We start from the raw sequence: 20,568 nt of genomic DNA, 5'->3' as shown, positions 1-20,568 counted from the left end.
ATGATTCAGGTACAAGAACCAATGCATATTCATTCTCATTGATGTATTGGTGGCCATTGAAATCGTCAGACTACAGTGCATCCACTCCTTACGAAATCACGGTTCATGCAAATACTATTTCATTCTTTCATGTTGATGTTACGTGACGTGAACTTGTATGCGATAAGTGTTGGTTAGCTAAATCATGGCCAGGAGTAGCATGAGAAGTGCTGCTATGAAGAGTTGAATTTGATTTTGTTACGAAGCGCGGGTATCATTGTCTTGTGTTTCCGCAGGTGGGTCATCAGATTGTGACTCCTTCTCCTCATCTACAGGCTGCTCTTCCTCAACCACCTTCTCATCAACCTTGGTATTCTCTTCCGCCTTGACATCATCCTTCTGATCAGGGTACTGTCCAACACGCTCAAGAAGATCGTTTGCCGGTTCAACGTTCTCCTCGTCCGCAGCTTGAATCTCACTGGCCGACATATCCATCCTCTTCGTCTTGCGTTCGCTATTCTCATACCGCGGGCGGAGCTGCCTAGACACAGGCAGTGTTTGCGTACTTGCATCGGTGATCAAGTCTACCATACTGAAACACCTCTCAACGAAAGCCTTGACGGTGCTCTCATCGCGCAGTTCTGTATCGCCATGGCCGGTGTAATGTGCAGTGAGCGCGCCGCCCTTTGCGCCGAGCTTGCCAGACTGCACTGTGCTATAGGAGATATCTTCACCGAACAAGTTTCCAGCCACAGATTGCCGAAACTGGATACCGGAGAAGTAGTATGTGACATTGCACATTCCCTTTTCCTCGCTAGAAAACCCGGGTATAGTCCATTTGGGGATCTTGATGCGAAGGGGTGGCGCAGTGAGGCGGCCACCGCTCTCGATATTCTCTATCACAGCATCGGCCCAGGTCTGTACGTCCTCATCGTTGTGGTCCTTGACGTTGAAGTGCAGACTTGCACGGCGATAGAATCGTACATCTGATGCCTTATCTGGGAGCAGCACATCGTGGATGCGTTGCTGGAAACTGAGTGTCAGTTTGTGGAGAGTGGCTCTGGCGCCACTGCGACCCGTACGCATCTGTATGCTGAGACTAGGGAATAACTGGCCAGGCGCGTGGGAGAGATCAGGTCTAAACTCGTAGTGCAAAGATGGTGTTTGCAAGCGCGTGGTAGCTGAAAGATTGGGTGACGTGAAGAGACTATTCAAGCCTGAAATTGTTGGCAGGAAAGGTGACTGAGACGGTTGGGCGAGAGCAGCCTTCACTACTTGGTTAGGGTCTGCATTTTCCAAGGGAAACAACACCTGACCGAATTCGGCGGAGAGCTTGTATCTCGGTTCTGGAACCCAGTGACTTAATTCATGTGTAGGCAGTGCCACATCGGAGGCGGTTCGTAGTACAGTCGCCATAGTCCGGTTCACAAGACCATGAAGTGCCGTCTTTGGTGTCTTCGCCGGTTTCTTGGCCTGGAAATCGACGGATTCGGGCACCGTGAGGCGTACGATGGGCATCGAAAGGCGTCCTAGGTCCCGGCTACGGTACTTGTATTCCAAAGAGGTGTCTTCCGGAAGCACCGGCGATAGGAACACTGCACTGTCGGCAGTTCCCAGTTTCTGGGTGTCAAAGGTACGTGTAACGGGCTCCTTGAAAGGCAGGAACCGGATCAGTGTTCGTTTCGCTTCTTCTATGGAGTTCTTGTCGAAACCTCTGATCGTCAACTACAAGAATTAGCTACGTTCCGAACTTTCTACCAAGCTCGTGCATACCATGGTCTTGCCGACAGCCTCAATACTCGTACGAGTCAGCATCGAGACGACGTCAAAATCTTTCTGCGTAAAAAACAACGAGACCAGATTTGATTTGGGATCTAAAGTGACATCCGCATTGGCAATCTGACGCAAATAACTGGTCAGGTTCATCCGCTTCATTTCCGTGTGTTGAAAGGCTTCTTCAATATCATTGGCAGCGTACTCGGCCGTAGTTTTATCTGCTGTAATACGAAGAACGTCGTGCGCTTTGTATATATCGATTCTTGCTCGCCGGGTCCGTCGGATCTTTTCTAGCAGCGTCTCCTTTTCTACAGCCGTGTCAGCAGATTTCATGATGAGGTGTCCTAGCGTATGTACCACCAGCCCTGAGGAGCGTCAACTGCCATGGTTGTAAGGAAAGTTCAAGCTCTCCAGGCGACTCTATCTCTTCCAAGAGCACGAGGTTCCAAACGTCCCTCAGTATGCGGTCAACGAGCAGCTGTTTGCTAACATTCTTACGATAGCGCATGATTTTGACATGACGATCGACTCCAGGTAAGCGTTGAGTAATACTTGTAGTACCTGGCTGCCACTCAGAGCGCTCCACTGAATGCTCTTGGTCTCCTGGTTCCTGCTTTCGTTTTATGCTGTTTATCACTCCCTGGTTCACTTTCTCTTGCCGTATGTTCTTGGCAACCGAATAGAATGCTATTAACTGCTGTTGCGTAAAACCATTTATAAGCGTTTTCCTAAGCTTGGTAAAGGTAGTCTGCTTGACGTAATGCGGCTCGTTGAGACCGCCATCATTCTTCGGCCGCAAGGTCTCGATCTGCTCGTATATCTCTTCCGGCGTGACAGCTTTCCCTTCCTCCTGTAGCGAGGCAACAATGTCTGGGATTTGGGTAGGTTCGGAAGGTTCGATCGTTTCAGGCTCTTGGGTGGTTTCCTCTTGTGTTGGTTTTGCGATTTCTCTCAGAACCAGGATGTCGGCATCGTCGCCCAATCGCTTCACGCCCAAATTTGCCGAAGTTTCTCGTATGACTTTTCCCTTTCTCTTCTTTAGTCGATTCAGTGGCGTCACTTCTCTTGTGATCTTTAGCTTCGGTTGTTGCGCCTGTGACGGCACTGCCGGCTCCTCAGCATCATCGCGGCGGCGAGTAGATGCGGAAAATTTGGCGTGACAAGGTGGACGAGGAGAGGCAGGGAGCCGCCGTCGGACGATTTGCGCTTCACATCGGAGGCATACAAATGCACTGGAAGTACGGGGCGCAAGCATGAAGGAGGACGAAGCGGGGGAAAGGTGCAATGATGATGGCTGCAACGGGTGCGGAAAGTGCAATGCGTGCCTCAACTTTCGTGACCGCCTAATTCTGCCATCGCGCTTTCACGTGCAAGGCGCGTCATAGTGTGATGCATCACTTTATAGTTAGATATTAGTTATTGGAATTTGTGTCTATCGTGCTATCTTTTGGACCTTCAAGCTGGGCGACGCCAGCTAACCAGATCTTCCCGCAAATCAAACTCATCCACCTCGTGGTGCGGACGATGTCGTTTCCGCGCAGCCTCCGCCTTCATCTGCGATGCTTGTTGCTCCAAACTTCCTCTGCCCCGCACGTTGGGCGAGTGGTTTGAGTTCATGTCTCCAGGGCGCAACGTCTCGTGCGACTTGCGATGAGAGCTACTGCTACCGCGCATATGTCTGGGCTCGCTCTCGCTCACGGAGCTGCTGCTATCACCTGCTGCGAACCGCAGGGGCTGAGCTCGTGGCTGCTGCGAGTATGGCTTCTCGCGATCTCCCCATCCATCCCCGCCGGCAAATATGTCCTCGATGCATTCATCGGCTTTGAGCTCACCGGGTTGTGCGGACCAGTATGCAGCGAGGGTGCGTCGGTACATGTCTTGAAGTTCGCCAGCTTCGCGTGATTTGCTCGTCAAGGAGGGCGCAACTGCGCATGTCAGTACAAGCTTGGGATATAGTCGAGCGTGCCTTACCTCCATGATCCTCGAGCTCTGCCTGCTCTCCCGCCATGATACCAGCAATGCCGCTGAAGACTTGCGCAGTCTTCAAGGCCGGCGCAATGAAGTTCTTATCCCCTTCCGTCTGCTTCATGTATATCCCAAGCTTGAGCGTGCTATTGATCTTGCTGTCTTGCATAAGGTACCGCCTCGTTACGCCTGGCTCCTCGCCTGCCATGGCCACCATCTCGCTTTGCTCCACGTACTCGGCAAGGTTGAGCTTGACAGTCCCCAATGTGATACGTTCGCCTCTTCCTGATCCTCTGCCATATTCCTGTACGACCTCGAATTCGACACAACACTCCTGTAGCATGCCATTTTTGTCGACGGTGAGGCGGACGGGGAGAGTGACGTCGTAGTTGTAGGCGACTTTGTGGTCCTTTACTTGGCAGCTATCTGTGCGACCGCGATGGTCGGCGGCCGTCGAGTGCGAAAGGTGCCATTTTATAAATGATGTGCCGGAAACGAGTGGTACGTTGTTAAGGTCGATTATCTGGCGTTGTCAGTATATCGTCGCACGTCTTTGGATGGATAGCTCACTCGTAGGTGTAGATCAAATTTTGGCTGCGCAAATGTCAGCCCATGCAGCTTTGGTGTACGGACTCTGTCTTACTCGTCGGTTTTTGGGTACTGCAATCGTGAGTGTTTGAGTCGCAAATGCGACGGTGCGGCGCATGGCCATTGCTCACCAAACGCTTGCATGTTGAGGAAAGAAGACTAAGAACAAGGCGGTCCGTGGAGGTGAAGCAAGCCCGGGTCTTACTCGTACTGAGCCTGTGACAGGGTTCTTTGTGATTGAGTAGCAGGAGCGTTGCGTTGCGACTGCGAAGGTAACAATGGACCCCGGCCTGCCTGGCTCCCCCCCGGATCTTCCGAGCCCTAACTCCGCCCTCTCTCTTTCACCCACCACTTGAGTCTCACTGCCATGCCCGCAGATGCAAATGCCATCGCAGACTGTGTGCTACGCGCCTTTGCTCAGCTACCTGAAAAGAGGAAGCCGAGACCCCGCCACGATGGCGCGAGGGAATGGGTACCCCTCGCCGGAATCGTCTTATCTAAAGGTAATCGCTCACTTGCATCCGGAAGGAGCGTTATTTGCTTATGCTCATGACTTAGTGAAGGCGATAGCCTGTCATGTGTGTCTTTAGGGTGAGCCATTTCCATCAGCCGACCTCCAAGGGTGCTTCTCAAAAACGGATATCGTGTAGTCCAGTAGTTCACCGGGTGAAATATCAGCCGCACAGTTCAGACAACAGGACCGAAATGCTTCGCTGTGTAAGCGAAGCTCCCGAGCGGGATTGGTTCGATCGCATTTGGAAAAGCTAGCTATTGCATGGAATCTACTCATAGAGAAGATTATAGACTATGTACATCCACTGAACCATTTCCAGCACTGGCATGAAATGTCTCCCCTCCAACAAAATACCCCTCGCACACGGCAACATCCTCCACGACTGGCACGCCGAAGTCACCGCCATCCGAGCCTTCAATCGCTACCTCCTAGACGAATGCAGTCTCATCTCAACGCCACCGTATCCAACATCCGACTTTCTTCGACACCTATCACCTGACGAACACACCAAAGACCTACAACAGCCGTTTACTATCCGAGAAGATGTATTCATCCACATGTACTGCTCCGAAGCTCCTTGTGGAGACGCAAGCATGGAGCTCACTATGGCTGCCCAGGAAGATGCAACGCCATGGACCAGTGCGCCGCCCACTCTTTCCTCTACATTGGATCCAGTTGCTCAAGCAGACACTTCAGCACTTCGAGGTCGATCCAACTTCTCTCTTTTGGGCGTCGTCCGCGCGAAACCTTCACGGCCTGATGCGCCACCTACGCTGAGCAAATCCTGCACAGACAAACTGGCCATAAAACAAGCCACCTCCTTGCTTTCATCCACGGCATCCCTATTGATCAATCCTCAAAACGCTTACTTGGAGACCCTGGTGCTTCCAGACTCCCAGTACATATCACAAGCATGCGAGCGCGCCTTCTCTTCGTCCGGCCGCCTCAGGTATCTTGACTTCAAAGAGTGGAAAGGCGGTTATCGTTTCCAGCCCTTTACTATCCTTCCCACAGATAGGGAGTTTACTTGGTCGCGCCGCGCACTGTCTGCTACTGAGAAAGCGGTACCTAGTAACATATCCGCGGTGTGGACACCGAGTTGGCAGGAGACTTTGATTGGTGGTGTAATGCAGGGCCGGAAGCAGATGGACCCTCGAGGAGCAAGTAAGATATGCCGAAGGGGACTGTGGATGGAAGCTTTACGTTTAGCAGGGTTTCTGGGTGGAACGGCGGTGATGGGCGAGGCACTCCGTAAGAGGAAGTATGCAGAGATGAAAGGATCTGATGAGCTCCACGAGAGAATCAAGGTTAAACAAGACATACGCAATGCCTTGAAAGGATGGGTAAGAAACACCGGGGACGACGGCTTCTCTATTGAACCCCCGCCATCAACATCGTAGACTTGCATTCTTGGGTATTGAATCCACTTCAAACATCTCTGATCCCATCTTTCCCCTCGCGAAACGTACCCCACGCTCCACTCCTCCCTCCCCACCGATCACTCACTACCTCCAACACCCCCACCATCTCAACACCTCTCTTCTTCCCCGACCCCCCAGAATCACTGTAGTGGACTCTCGCATCCATTTTTCGTCTTGGTATCCGACTTACTAACACCTCCATATCCGTATATCGTCCTAGTAAATGCATCAAACTAGGTACGACATCATTGCTCACAAAGACCGAAAGTGGAGGAGGCGGCTCTCGGCTCTGTTGCTGAGGCAGAGGGCCTAATTGATTCTGTGGTAGAGAGCGTTTTGGCGAGGAAGCGCGGGGAGGATGAGCTGGGTTCACGAGGAATGTGTGGAGTGAATGGGACTTTGTTAGATCTGTGAGGGTTGTAAGGAAAGTAGTCGCTATAGTGTTTGCTGGGAACTAGTCAGTACATGTTGTTACAGGTGGAGATAGGATTTTAGAGGAGGATACCTTGAATGTAATCTTTCTTCAATAAAGGGTGGAAGACCTGAGCGATGTTGTCGATTAGTATGAGTTTGGTTTGGCCTCGTTCTGCTTCTGCGCGCGTAGTTTCTGTCGTTTTCATTGGCGTTGGGTGCTGCGCCTGCCCTGGCTCTGGGTCTTGTACGGGCTGTGCTGCTGCGGTCATGGTAACTTCTGAATCGAATAGCATCTCCTCGTCTTCTTCCTCATCCTCGCTATCTGCGACATATGTCCGCTTCGTCTTCACCCTCTCGGTTGGTGGCTGGTCTTCCGCAGCTTGCTCAGTTGGTACATCTTCTTGCCTCTCCGCAGTCCGTAGAATGGGTTCCACGACCTTCTTGCCTTCAATCTCATCCCGAATCTCACCAACCGCTTCTCTCACACCAACGAAATCGAAGACCCTCATAAGCTTGACACGGTCAAGGATCATAGCTGCCAGATCCTCAGTCGAAGCTCCAGGTCCCAGATTAGATGAAGAGCGCAATGAAGCTGTGAAATCTGGCTGTCGAGACAGTTGCGCAACGATGATCGTATAAAGTCGTAGGACATCGAAGTTACCTGTCGTATCAACAACAGCAGCCGTCGAGGTCTCATATCGGAGCAGAGAGTTGACAAGCAGTGTACAGCAGATCTTAACATGTTAGAATATAGTTGTTGCGTTTCCACAATCCTCTGCCATGTAATGTTGGATGACAGTGACATTCGATTTACTCACCTCACTCGCACCAGCTCCAACTTCTCCACTGACCTCTACGACCCTGCCACTCTGTAACTCGCCACCGAGTGCATCGTCCAAGCTCTTGACTCCAGTCTGCAGTTGTTCCTTCTCACTCTTTTCTTTCGTTCCAAGAGTGACGTTGCACACGCTCTCTAGCAGCTCATCGAGGTCTTCATCGTCGATCAAGTGGGATGCAAGTAGTGGCTCTGCGGGTCTTGCGGTCGCACTCAGCTCATTTGAAGAGATGTCAACGGCGGCCATGTTGCTATTCCATGCATGGTTGTGAGATGAGTTCAAGGCCAATCGGAACCAGGTTCGGAAAGGGAAGCGCTAGCGCCATATGGAAGGAGAAGGTGCAACCTTTGTGGGGTCATACTAGAACTTACATCTCGACCGAATTTGACGAGCGCATAATCCATGAGAAACGTAACGTGACTATAAGCTTTGCATGCGTGTTGTGGGTTGTAAAGATTCTCCGATGCTCGACACTATATTCCGCTTCCATTCGCCCAATCACAGATACTTACACAATAGATCATTAGAGCACCCTCTCTCACTCAGATTCTGATACTACAGATAATCACGGAGCCCACACTATCTCCACCACTTGCTCAACCCAACACCGAGGCATCAATTAGCGTCTACCAATCTAACCTGACGACTACCTAACACCCTAGCCGATACTAGACAGACATCTCTTAGGATTGTGGCGCCGAAGATCATACTGGGGAGATACGATGGTGACTTACGATCCCAAAGGTCCGTTGTCGATCTTAGTGCTGGTCGGGTGCGGCTGAGAAGCATGTCGGCGATACAAGTCATGTGCCAGGGGCAGCAGCGGCACTCAGGTCCGCACATCGAAGATTGGATAGTGGGTTGAGTGGGGGTTTGGGCGACAGGAACGCGTCAAGGACGATCCCAGTGGAACAGCTGCATTGCCCCTGAACATCGAGCGGGTCTGAATGACGATCAAAGGGGGCAAATCAACGGCCTCACCTACATGTCTGATTTGCTTCTGAAGCAACGTCGGCTAAGATAGCAGATACGGTAAAGCACAACTGTCTGATCTTTACAAAATTTGATTCAAGCTACAGATTTGCACTCCTCGCATCCCCCAAGTGTCGCAAGTTTGTTTGTAAAAGCTAAACAAAGTAGTCCAATTTCTTCGCATTAGAAAAAAGTGTCTTGATTGAAAAATTGAAGATTGAAGTAAAGCCTCCATTTAGCATTTTTAAGCGCCCTGATTTCTGTTACATATGAGTGGTATCCAGACCTCATGCTTTCAAGTCCCAACTACTCCGGCGCCAGATGAAAGGAAAGTGTATGTCCCGAAGGAATGTGTTGGACGATAAGAGAAATAGGCGCTGTTAGCGGCCATCGCTATAGCACTATGCACGTCGTGTCTTTTGGTGTTTCGAAGTAGTTCTGAGACGCTCAGAGGTGTGATGGATAAAGTTGTCGATTCGATTTTACCATGCCTATGCACTCTCAAGCAGGGCGTCGGCGTCCACCCTTCAAGGACTTGACCCGGTTAAGGAATCCACCGCTGGGCTTCCCCTCGCCTGTAGGAGATCCTACACTGTCTGTGGTGATGGATCGTTGCAGCGCGGCGCCTCGGGGTGGTGAATACCCGCTCTCGTTAGTCTTGATAGCTGCGCCCTTGGCGTCATAGGCCTTGTCGTAGTCGTCGCTGAAGAACGGGTTTTGCTCTGTGGCCTTGGTCTGCGAAATGGCTCCAGCGCTATAAGGGCCACTTGGGCTGGTGGCAGATCCGTAACGTGCCTCAGGCGAGGTGATGCGAGGGCCGTCACCGTAACGTCGGGGCTGAGAGATGCCACGGAATCGCTGAGCGATGGACTTCTTGCGGCCTAAACCATTTTCAGCCAGCTGCTTCTGCCTCTGAGCATCAGACTCCTCCTGAATCGCTTTGCGGGATGCTGGAGCACCCTCGAGGAAGGTGGAAGTTCCAAGACCGTGGGTCTGCTCGCCATGCACAATGTCTTCTCGGCCCTTTGCGCTGAATTCTGTGGCCACGGGGGCAGGCTTCTTCCACTCGGTTTCGGCACCGGCAAAGTCGGTGAAGCCCTCGGCACCTCTGCCATGGATTCTGTCCAAATCAATCTTGTTGTTTAGCGGTCCAGAGCCACCCAGTGTGTTGTTGGCTGAACCGACGGGGAAGGCATGCATGGGGGCGCGCTGATCCTTCTTACGGTTGCGGTGCGGCTGTACAGCGTCGTACGGTCCATCGTGGTGGATCATGCTAGGTCCGTAAATGCCGGTCACATCGAGTTTGTCGATGAGGTCAAGACCTTGCGGCCTACGAACACGCTTTCCATTCTTGTCTTTGCCATCTTTGCCATCTTTGGCACGCTCTTCACGCTCCTTGCGACGCTCCCTGCGCCTGCGCTCCTCATGCGGATCCAGCGAGCCCCTGTCGATGATGGAGGATTCAGAGTTGCGTCGGGGACGGCGGTTCTCACGGCGTTCGGGGCTGCTCAGGTGGGGAGGGCGCGAAGAAGTGGGCGGACCTCGTGGTCGAGAGCCGCCGCGAGAAGCTTCACGCATGCGCTCAGCGCGCCTCTCCTCTTCGGAGCGGGATGGGCGATGGCCTGCACGGGGGTCGGTGCCGCTTCGGGAAGGGGCCGGTCGTGGTGGGGGAGCTCGCTTCTTGTCGCTGTCATCAATGGTGAGGTTGGCCTGGGAAAGGGCAGGATAGTCAGCAAACTGCGTCACAAAGCGCCTGAAGCGGTCCATGTTTGACGGCTCAATGGTGGCTAGGAATCATAGCGAATTTGACTATGGGGTGCAAAGTATGTGGCCTGTACGACATGACGGCGTTGGCAGCCGTCACGTCACGAGCGATTGGCGTGCAAGGGGAGGTGAACGTACAAAGAGCTCTTCGGCGGCAAAGCCAAAGGTGGATTTCTTGGGAGAGTCCTTCATGGTGGCCGACATGTCAACGAGGTCTCGGGATGCCTCCTTGTTAAATTCGGCCTCGAAGGTAGATATAAAGGGATTGCGCGACATTGGTCTGCTGCCCGAGCTCGAGCGGTTGGCACTGGCGGGCGAGGGGAAGGCGGGTGAGGCAGCTCTGCGGAAGGGGTTGTTGGAGGAGAGGTTGAGCTGCAGGCCTGGCGAGGGTCGCCTCTCTGTAGATAAGCAATATGATCAGCGGCGCGTCCTATTTCGTCACAGGCAGCGTGTCGGTGAAACAGGCCATTTCAGGAGCCTTACCTGGCATTGACGGCTCTGCAAACATGATGCCGTCCGCTGCTCACAACCCTGTTGGGCGGCCCAATCAAACACTGGCGCCGCGGGAGACGACAGGCGTGCTTTGTGCAAGTGCTGGCTGGTGACGCACTGGGGACAATCCTGTTCCGGCGCACCTCGCGTAGAGCAGAAGCAGCAAAAGGGGCGGGAGCGGGTTTTTCTAAGACTGGCTGTGGTACTGATGCTCTCTGCTGTGTTTCGCGCTGAGGATAGACGGGCCCTGTTGGCGGGCAGACGACAGGCGGGCGGGGCGCGTGTTTGAGGCCCGTTAGTAGTCTATGCAACGCCTAGTGGATACAAGACAGCAATGCGCGGGGGTGGTCGTGGTGGTGAGGGTGAGGTGGTGAGGAGGAGAAGGAAAGCAAAAAGCAGGCGGTGGTGCAGACGGCAGAGGATTAGTTGGTAGGAGGCAGGAGGCAGGAGGCAGGAGGTAGTAGCAGTAGTAGGAGTGCTAGAGCTATAGACCGTCGAGAGCAAGAGCGGCCTCGCTAGGGCTTTTAGAGGGATTAGAGGCAGAGCTTAGCTGGGCCTCGTGTTTACCGCAAGACCGTGGGTGCGTAGTTCCGTGGCGCCGTCCGGCTGTGATTCGAGCGCCGGATCACGAGCTTCCTAAACAGCAGCCACTTTGGCCGGAAAAGACTGTCTAGACGGTAAATCAGGGTGCTAATCCGCTGTGCCTGTGGGGTCGAGGTCCGAGCTACGCTGCACGGCAACGCAGGGGACATTAAACCTCTGGATATGCAATTACTGTTTGGCTGAATCGCAGCCTCTACCATGGCGTTTGATCGCATCTAGTGCTTTACCAGCTCCGATGCACGCCGATTGAAACCTCGTCAACCAATGTCGAAACACGACCTTTTCTTTGACATGGCCGCAAACTTGACTCCATCACTCCGCACAAGCTCATCAACCCTGCCGTCCCTGCACCTGTTTGTGCAAGTGCGTGATCCTTAGCCCGCCTCACATACCCAACTGGATTAGCTGCCGACTCTGCGCAACCTGGAAATTGCGGGGAAGACCCTGAACTGCTTTTCTTCAGCCTCAGCGTGACCTGCAAGCGCCGCTCCCATCGCGACTATTCACCGTCAGCTGTCAAACTCGCCAGCCATGGATCACGAGACAACCCAACATGTCCCGGGCGTGGGAGGCTACTCGCGCTTTGAGCTCGAGCTCGAGGTCCGCAATTCTCCTATACTGCCTCGTCATTAGCCCCTGTTTGACCTTCATTAACACACGCCTAGTTTGTCCAGTGCCTTGCCAATCCCGTCTATCTCAACTACCTGGCCCAGCAGAAGACGCTCGACAAGCCCGAATTCGTCGCCTACCTCGGCTACCTGCAGTACTTCAAAGACCCAAAGTACATCAAATTCCTACAGTACGTCCACGGCCCATTTCACCGCCTGCTTACTGATCGCGTCGCTACAGTCACCCTGGCCCCACGCTGCGTGCGCTAGAATTGCTGCAGCAAGAGCGTTTCCGACAGGACATTCTAGCCCCAGGTCTCATGGACAGACTCGTCATAGAGGGCCAGCGCAACGCAGTTCCAGCCAAGAAGGACTGAGTCGCAACATCAACGAGGTTTGCTTGCACGTGGCTCGGTAAAGCCATTGACGATCACCGTGAGCTGAGCAGCACGCGGCAAGCTTGGTTCAATAGACTCGAGCTCGTTCCATCACTCGCGCTCGCACCCACACACGTAGTTTGTGCCACAGGTGCATGCCACTTCCCGCGAGTCGCCAATTGGCATTCAGCCTAAGATGCTGCATCGTGAACTTAATCCTTCTGTTCCCGTTCTTAGCGAACGTAGTGTGGAGATACAATTAGAAAGTCACTACGCACTAGGTTATTGGATATGTTAGACGCTATCGTCCGATGTTACACTGTACCTTTGTCGTGTCCGTATCATGCTGTTACAGTGACGTCGTGATCTATTATCGTTCCCTCTAGCAATCAGATGCAAGAGACAACGGACCCTGACCCCTGACCCTGACTGACCCAACGACGCGTCTACAAGCGCCATCTTGGCCGACACGTCCGATGCACTCCCATGCGCACTTGTCGAGGTTCCATGGTTGACGGGCCCATGCACCACGTGACGCGTCGGTCGGCTTGAGTTGCCCCGCAGCGCGCTAGGTATTGCATCACGGCGCAGAAGCTACCAACAGGGTGCTTTGAATTGCCGACACAGTACTCACACTCTTCTTTGTAATATCCCACTATGCGCTCCGTATCTGAAGCTGAGTGAGTGACGCTTGCACGTGTACCCAGTCTCAGTTCTAACGTGGCCCAGGAAGCACTGGCGGCAGCTCGACGACTTCCACTCCCTGACCGACCTGAAGATTCACGTGTCCGCGCACAAGGAACCCCAGATCACCGCAGGACTCCGGTCCGTTTGTTGGAAGGTGCAATCCGACGTGCCCCTCTTCCCCTCCATCGCTCACGGCAAGACTAGATCTTCCTCGTCTTCAAGACGCTTGACCGCTCGTCATGGCCTACCCACCTCAGCCATTCGCGCAAGACATACGAGTCTCTGCGGTCACACTACCTCCGCGCCATACAGAACCCAGATGAATTCGAGTCTTCCGTCGACCCATTGAGCGAGCTATCAGAGGTGTGTGCACCCACAACCGGCCACCGCCATCAGACATGTCGCTTATTGACAAGTACTAAGCGTTGAAAGTCACCATGGATAGCCCTCCGCGCCGACGAAGAACTCCGCGCCGAAATCTTCCAAGATATCGAACGATGTATGCCAGACAACGTATACTTCCGCCAGCCTGCCACTCAGAACATGATGTTGGACATATTGTTTGTGTGGTGCAAGATGCATCCCGACATAGCATACCGCCAGGGCATGCACGAGATACTTGCGCCCTTGCTGTGGGTTGTGGAAAGAGATGCCATAGACGCGGCCGACCAGAACACTGGTGCAATGGATCACACTCTAGCCGAGATGCTGGACTCTGAGTACATTGAGCACGACACGCACATGCTATTCTCCATCATTATGCAAACGGCCAAATCCTTCTACGCGCCAGCTGAAACCGGTTCTACAACCAAGGATACACCAATGCTTGTACGAAGTTCCAGGATATTCGAAGCCAGCTTACCCCAGGTGGACCCAGAACTCCATGCTCACCTGGTCAAGCTTGAAATTGTGCCTCAGATATTCCTTCTGTAAGTTATCGCATGCACGTGTATTAGACTCCTCTAACACACAGTAGACGCTGGATACGTCTTCTGTTTGGACGTGAGTTCTCTCTCGACGCTGTCTTCGACATGTGGGACGCCCTGTTCGCGATAGACTCTACGCTAGAGCTCGTCGACATGATTTCAATAGCTATGCTGTTGCGCATACGGTGGGAGCTGATGGCAGCTGACACAAATGAAGCCTTTGCACTTCTGCTGAGATATCCTGAGCCAGCTACACCCCCATACACATTCATCAAGGACGCGCTGTACCTTCGCGATCACCTTACTCCACTCGGTGGCGCAGAGATCATCACACGATATGGCAAGCAAGCACCTGTTATTGAACCTGGGTCAAAATCGAACGCCCGCGAACCGTCACCGTCGCCTTCATTTGTCTCTAGCCGAACGCGGCACAGCATAGGATCACCAAGGAGTTTTGTGACCCAACAAGGCGCTGGCTTTGAGGCACTGATACAAGGTGCTGCGAAAAACGTGCTGGACCGCGGATCACAGTGGGGTGTAGGCAAAGCTCTACGAGATGCAGTGGGTGAAGTGAGGAAGAACGTCGAAGCTTACCAGTCAGCGACAAACTCCGGGCAGTCGACACCGCGCTCTGGAGGGAGAGAGTTCCGGAAGCCTGGTCAACTAGGTACACCCGCTGCTAACGGACGGCCAACCCTTGAAAGGGTACATTCAGCAAACACCTTCAAGAAGATAGAAGAGCTGGATCGCAGGAACAAGAGCTTAGCCAAAATGTTGGCAGTTGCTGTTGGCGACTTATGGGAATACCACAGGGAGCGTGACGAGGCGCAAAAGGCAAAAGAAAATGACGAAAAGGGGAAGGAGGCAATGGAAGCCCTCAGCCTTGCGATTGCAAAAGTGCAGTTTGTACAAGTGTATCTCGATGATTCTTCATTACCACTTCCCATCGACGAAGCAACGGAACAAGTTTCGACTGCACAAGCCGCCATCAGTTTGGCTTCTCCGACTCCTCAGTCTCCGGTGTCGTCGGGGCAAGCCTCTAGTGTTCCACCTATCTCCTTGAGCACAACATCTCAGTCGACCACTGCATTAACGACTACTTCCAAGAATCCTACCCCCCTGAGCTCCCGTCCGACATCACCGCCCACCCGCACGTTGTCACCCCCGTCGAAGCTTGCCTCAACTCTATCTCCTCCGTCACGTCCGCATCTCACATCCTCGAACTTCTCCTGGATGCTCGGTGAAGACTCAGCTTCCTCAAACTTTGCCTCCGGTGCCGCTCACTCGACCTTCTCCTCTGACGAGAAAAGACGCATGAAGGGCAAAGGCTTCCTGTTTGGAGACGACGAGGATGATGAGGGTAGTGTCAAGGATGGAAAGAAAGGGAATGTCAACAATAAAGGTGGAGCTAAGGGTAGCAAAAGCGCGAAGGGGAAGCACACCGTAGAAAATGAGGTAGAAGAGGAGGTGATCGATCTTGCCAATATGGGGAGAAGAGGCGTGATCTGAACGTAACCTGGACATCGATTCCCACTGCCACAGCCGCATGGGCAACCTTGAAGGCTGCGCAAAAGCTTCGGTTTCCAATGATATGTCTGGCCGCTTATGTTGGGTTTCAACAATACGGCTATTGTATCCTGTCTGATCTTCGCCAGGCATGGGAACATAACGCAACATCCTCGCCGGCATAAAAGACAGTACGCAAGACTACAATAGCGCAATGACGTCGAATCCCAATGTCCCAGGATATCTACAGCGTGTTCACACAAGCCGGTGGCACATGCACCGCCCACGCCCCACCCGGCAAGCTCACACACTAGCTCCCACATAACTTGCTCAAATCAGGTTACATACTTGCGCCAACACCTTATCCAGCCGCTCGATTCGCCACCACAGCCACTACCTACATTATCTTCTTCCCATGATTCGCCGATGACCCGCCTAAATAGCAGACAGGGAAAAGCGCCCGTGCCATAGCGTACGATCTATTGGCAAGTGCGGCTATCGGTGTCGCATCTTTCGTTCCGGAAGTGGTATGTCACCGAGCCCTGGGATATAAAAGGCCTGCCCCGCTTCTGCCCCTCCAGCTGCTTCTCTCTCCAGCAAACGATCAAAGTAACAAGACGACACCACTCTTTCAACTACATAACCAAACTTCCAACCTCTTCCAACACATATCAAAATGAAGGGCGGTTGCGGAAACTCTGGATGCACTTGCGCCGACTGCGGCTGCGCGCCGGGAGCTTGCAACTGCAACTGTACGTTGCTTTACCCCTCTTCTAGACCAGCCATTGTGGCGCATCAGCTGCATACCTCGCATCGAATTCTGTTACTAACAAACGGTGTATAGAAATCCATTCTCTTGACAACCATCTTCACCATGCGGCACGACGGCTTTCGATTCGACGCCTGTCCTTAACACCTAACGATTTCACCCTGAAGCACGACACAAGCAACCGTAACGGTATCGACTATCACACTATCATTGAAAAAGAACAAGGCATGGTCTGGAATACAGGATGCAGATATGAGTACACAATGAAAACACATGGCTTTGGCAGAATCTACCCAACCCATATGCATGCATACGTACCGTGATGCTCACGCGACGAGTAACGATGCTAATCTGTGATGACAACAATATGACCAGTCTGACACCTGAGTAACCTCACGCAAGACTGTTCGCTTCTCCAGCTTTTCCCTTAGCATCGATCCCAGCTATACGTTTTTGCCCCGAGTTTGCCCTACACCCTTCCCTCCATACAACTTGATCCTCGTCGCTTTACGCGGCGCCTGTTGTGACGTTTCCCTCCATCACATGCGAAGCACGTAAATTGCCAAGAGGAGAGGATTTGAGAAGGTTATGCAGTACACCTGCGCCCCACACTTCTGATTGGATTTGGGCGCGTGGAGGAACGATGCAGTGGGGTGTAATTGAGTGGAAGGAAAGAAGGAAGGAAGCTGGAAGCTGGTAGAGTAAAACATTCTTCACGCAACTTCTTCTTCTTCTTCTTCTTCTTCTTCTTCTTCTTCTTCTTCTTCTTCTTCTGTAGAAGAACAAGATAAGGGGAAGCTGGTGGTGAGTTTGATAGACACTGTGGACGAGGTTGTTTAGTATGGTGTGGAATGATGCATTTATTTTGTATAATTCTGTTGGAGAGCATCATCGTAGATATACGGGATACGTAGGCTTTTCTGTGAGACCAAAGGGTGTTGGTTGCATGCCTCGTCCTTGATTGGTCTGAGTGTATTCCTGTAGTGCTGACGTAGGACTCTATCTCTGAGCATGTGAGCAATTTACCACATTCCGAAATTGATGCCATGTCATGGCTTGCTTCAACGCATGCGTGGAGGATTCATCAGAAGAATTGGATCATAGGTCACGGGCTTCGCAAATGTACAAGAACTTGTTGTTCCAGAAATGGACATGTATGTCTTAAGTATAAAAAAAGACGTAACGCAACGACATGGGTATCACTATAAACACTACAAACAATTCAATGTTAGACAAGCACAAAAGTTCGATGTAACGGCATCTGAACGCCGCATGCCTCGAAGCTAAGAAGTGAGTGAGGATTCCACGCCTAACAGAAGCTCAACTCGTCTTCACTGCCGCCATCACTATCTGCTACTATGCCCTGGCTTGTCTTCCACCACTGCTTGTGTGGTTGCATAGCCTGACGTACGCTTGTTCGTTTGCGCGGTCGAGGGTGAGGACGAGCTGGCGTCTTACCGAGCTCGTCGTCTTCGTCACTGTCATCGTCGTCGTGATCTATAGGGGTGATCGAGTGGGAGCGATGTGTGCGGGTTCGCTTCGATGGGAGGGCTCTGGTTTGAACAACCTTAGGGCGTACATCCTCCACCGACACAGATGAGTCGTCCGAATCGTCTTGCGAGGTGCTGGAAATTTCAGCGTCGCTATCGTTCACCTCAAGCGTTGGCTCCACATAGACGGGTCTCTTAAGGTCGCGCAGTCCATTCTCGAGTGAGGCCCTGGAGCGTAGTGTGTGTGATCGAAAGGTAGATGCTCTCGACTCCTGTCGTGGGCGCCTGAATCGCCTCGAATCGTCTTGCTTCTCTTCAGGGAGCTCAGAGTAGTACGTGAACGGTGGAGTATCCGGAGGCGTTATATGTGTCCGTTTCGTAGGTATGACGACCTTTGGTGATGGCGCGCGAGTTCGTTTCCCGAGCGAAGACGTGGAGGTCCGCGATCGCTTCTTGATAGGCGATGACTGTGGGACTTGGTTGTCGTCGTAGTCCAAGACTGCGGCTTCCCACATCGGCGTGCCTGGTATACTAACTGGAAGACCATCGTCAATATCAGATGCTTCTGTCTTATCGTCTTCTGACTGCACAGGGGTTGGTAGGAGTTCCAGCGCTCGAACTGGCTTTCTTGCCGAGCAATTGATGTTCTGCCTGATAAACGGCGTGCAAGTGACCCATTCACCGATGCCCTCCTCCCATCTAAAGCCACTACTGGTATCAGGCGATTCGTTCTTTTGTGGTGATTGCATAATCACTAGGCGACCTTCGGTCTGCATTGTCTCCTCGATATTACGTACGTAGGTCATATGCTCAGCATCACCAGTGCCATGAGCAAACTCTCTCGCTGATTCCAAGGCCAATCGCTTTAGCGTCCATAGTCTGTGGGGTAGTCTCCAACCAGAGCTCGCCACCAGTGCTGTGGTAAATCGCTGTAGTTGGTCAAAGCCATCATCCTTCCATATACGCCCCGTTCCGCGTGCGGTGGATGAGATTAAAGATGGCAGAGTTGCGAATATCGATGCAAGGTTGATATTGTTCGATGAATACTGGGCGGTTACCCAATCAACCAGTTTGATGGACGTGGAGGAACTGAGCCATAATATCCCTGAGTATTCGCGACCTTCAAGGTGTACCAAAAATGATGCAAAATTTATCCAGATAGCTCGCTGAGCCATAACTTGAACATCATCTGTGTCCGCTCCAAGGAGCCTAAGCTCATCCTGAATGTCTTCACGGGTAGATATAGTTATGACAACTGCATCTAGTACCCATGTTATTCGCCGTACGATATCTTGCCCTGCAGTATCATCGCGGTTGCTGTTGACCAATGCAATACTACACAGCACTGTGAGCAGACTCGAAAAGGTAGTATCAAGCGCATGTCGAAGCTGCTTTCGAGAAGATAGTACGAATCGCCGTGATATGGAGCCAGATACTTCGTCTTCCAATAGTCGCGCATCTGGTAGCCCCATGCTTGCGATTGTGACCGTCTCAAAGAATTGGTAAGCGCTTCGGAGCGTCCGATGGTCATTTTCGGTTATCGTTCGAACAAGTCGATCCCACACCGGGCGCATAGAGTCAGTCGCAAGCCACTCGAGAGGCAGAAGTTCGAGCGCAACCATGTGTTCTAGAAGATCGTAGAGCAAGCGATAACGCCCCGTATGGCGAACAAAGTTATTAACTGAATAGAGATAGAGTGATCTTTGATGATCGAACAGATCCGCCCGCGTATTGATAGGTATTGATAAGGGCTCTGTGAGGGGAGCATATGCTAGTAACAATCTCTCTGCTTCATCCCATGCAGAAGCGTTCAAGCAATGCGTGACAAGGATCAGCGCGTTGTCCAGAGCAAGAACCTCATCTGTGATAGCGTCGCATATCAACGTCGTGGCATGCGCTCGGACAACACATTTGAAAGGACGCCAGCCCTGACCATGCTCGTGTTCGAACCGTGTCTCCAAATGTTCGTATATCTCGTTCGCGATATCCCAGCCCTTCTCTTCCCCGTCTTCCTCGAGCAGGTCTAGCTTCGCAAAGTGCTCCTCCAACTCAATGTACGCTGGCAACTTTCTCAAGCAAGCGCCCATGAGCGACCTTGTGCCCTTCCACTTGGCTTGGCCACTCGTTGTAGTTGATTGTAGGATGTTCGCATACGCTTCGGATAGTCCTTGTGTGAGTTTGCGGATCTCACTAGGCACATGTATGGCAGGTGGATTCAGAGGAGCCAGAAGAGGGCCTTTGACCTTTGAGTACTTTCGTAGTGGCGAGATTGGCATCTGTGGGCTGCTATACAGGTGCCCACCCATCCTCGAGATCAGAGGCGTAAAGGCGATCTCGCCTGGCCGCGAAGTAGTCACATTGCCAGTGTTGGAGCCGCTCTTCTGCAGAACCTGTGCCTTCCCCCGACCTCGGCCTCCGTATGTTGTCTTCTTGCCTGCCCCTGGTTTCGCGCCTGGTCGCCAGTCCGGATCTCTCGCTTTCTCGAAGCCCCGTGGCTTGTTCGCGGGTCGGGTGAAGTTGGTCGTCTTTTGTGGGGAGCCTTTGGTCGCAAAGGCAGAGGATGCATTGCGTGCTTCGGTGCTTACGGTACGTGGTCGCTCAAGCTCTTTGCGCAGCTTCGCGAGTTTGGATGAAAGCGGTCGCAGCAGGCGATTGCACCTGGAAGTCGTCCATGGCAGCGTGTCGTCGGTCGACATCGCGATGAATATATCGTCTAATGCATGCAGGAGCAATGTCCGCGGGTAATTTTAGCCGTGATACGTTATGTTAATGCTATATGTGCATGTTTGTTGTGTTGATGTTTGTTTGTTTGGGCAACATCGGCAGTCGGCGTTAAGAGCCAGCACGCGTTGTTGTCTCCGCGTCGAAAGGTGCTACTTTC

The 20,568-nt window shown here is 52.5% G+C and overlaps 9 protein-coding genes across 9 annotated transcripts; 4 read left to right on the top strand and 5 right to left on the bottom strand.

Annotated features, from left to right (window-relative positions):
• Positions 1–237: 237 nt before the first annotated feature.
• ALTATR162_LOCUS10226 (uncharacterized protein) lies at positions 238–3,010 on the bottom strand (the record flags this gene model as incomplete). Its single annotated transcript, XM_043317862.1, has 3 exons — positions 238–1,704; positions 1,753–2,063; positions 2,113–3,010. 3 exons carry the CDS (start codon positions 3,008–3,010, stop codon positions 238–240), a joined length of 2,676 nt encoding a protein of 891 aa, XP_043173797.1.
• Positions 3,011–3,210: 200 nt separating this feature from the next.
• On the bottom strand, positions 3,211–4,426 carry ALTATR162_LOCUS10225 (uncharacterized protein; the record flags this gene model as incomplete). The annotated part of the gene is made up of 4 exons (XM_043317861.1): positions 3,211–3,680; positions 3,727–4,243; positions 4,291–4,314; positions 4,364–4,426. The coding sequence occupies 4 exons, from the start codon at positions 4,424–4,426 to the stop codon at positions 3,211–3,213; spliced, it is 1,074 nt and encodes a 357-aa protein (XP_043173796.1).
• A 722-nt stretch (positions 4,427–5,148) lies between these two features.
• Positions 5,149–6,222, top strand: ALTATR162_LOCUS10224 (uncharacterized protein; the record flags this gene model as incomplete). Its single annotated transcript, XM_043317860.1, has 1 exon — positions 5,149–6,222. One exon carries the CDS (start codon positions 5,149–5,151, stop codon positions 6,220–6,222), a length of 1,074 nt encoding a protein of 357 aa, XP_043173795.1.
• A 512-nt stretch (positions 6,223–6,734) lies between these two features.
• Positions 6,735–7,739, bottom strand: ALTATR162_LOCUS10223 (uncharacterized protein; the record flags this gene model as incomplete). Its single annotated transcript, XM_043317859.1, has 2 exons — positions 6,735–7,391; positions 7,476–7,739. 2 exons carry the CDS (start codon positions 7,737–7,739, stop codon positions 6,735–6,737), a joined length of 921 nt encoding a protein of 306 aa, XP_043173794.1.
• Positions 7,740–8,966: 1,227 nt separating this feature from the next.
• ALTATR162_LOCUS10222 (uncharacterized protein) lies at positions 8,967–10,232 on the bottom strand (the record flags this gene model as incomplete). Its single annotated transcript, XM_043317858.1, has 1 exon — positions 8,967–10,232. One exon carries the CDS (start codon positions 10,230–10,232, stop codon positions 8,967–8,969), a length of 1,266 nt encoding a protein of 421 aa, XP_043173793.1.
• A 1,623-nt stretch (positions 10,233–11,855) lies between these two features.
• Positions 11,856–12,309, top strand: ALTATR162_LOCUS10221 (uncharacterized protein; the record flags this gene model as incomplete). Its single annotated transcript, XM_043317857.1, has 3 exons — positions 11,856–11,924; positions 11,990–12,123; positions 12,174–12,309. The coding sequence occupies 3 exons, from the start codon at positions 11,856–11,858 to the stop codon at positions 12,307–12,309; spliced, it is 339 nt and encodes a 112-aa protein (XP_043173792.1).
• A 657-nt stretch (positions 12,310–12,966) lies between these two features.
• On the top strand, positions 12,967–13,418 carry ALTATR162_LOCUS10220 (uncharacterized protein; the record flags this gene model as incomplete). Its single annotated transcript, XM_043317856.1, has 4 exons — positions 12,967–12,989; positions 13,039–13,150; positions 13,201–13,359; positions 13,413–13,418. The coding sequence occupies 4 exons, from the start codon at positions 12,967–12,969 to the stop codon at positions 13,416–13,418; spliced, it is 300 nt and encodes a 99-aa protein (XP_043173791.1).
• Positions 13,419–13,542: 124 nt separating this feature from the next.
• On the top strand, positions 13,543–15,431 carry ALTATR162_LOCUS10219 (uncharacterized protein; the record flags this gene model as incomplete). The annotated part of the gene is made up of 2 exons (XM_043317855.1): positions 13,543–13,925; positions 13,973–15,431. The coding sequence occupies 2 exons, from the start codon at positions 13,543–13,545 to the stop codon at positions 15,429–15,431; spliced, it is 1,842 nt and encodes a 613-aa protein (XP_043173790.1).
• A 2,075-nt stretch (positions 15,432–17,506) lies between these two features.
• ALTATR162_LOCUS10218 (uncharacterized protein) lies at positions 17,507–20,383 on the bottom strand (the record flags this gene model as incomplete). The annotated part of the gene is made up of 1 exon (XM_043317854.1): positions 17,507–20,383. One exon carries the CDS (start codon positions 20,381–20,383, stop codon positions 17,507–17,509), a length of 2,877 nt encoding a protein of 958 aa, XP_043173789.1.
• Positions 20,384–20,568: the final 185 nt, after the last annotated feature.

Source organism: Alternaria atra, assembly GCF_907166805.1.
Source record: "Alternaria atra isolate CS162 genome assembly, contig: 32, whole genome shotgun sequence".
NCBI lineage: Eukaryota > Fungi > Ascomycota > Dothideomycetes > Pleosporales > Pleosporaceae > Alternaria > Alternaria atra.
This window is presented reverse-complemented; position numbering and strand designations above follow the sequence as displayed.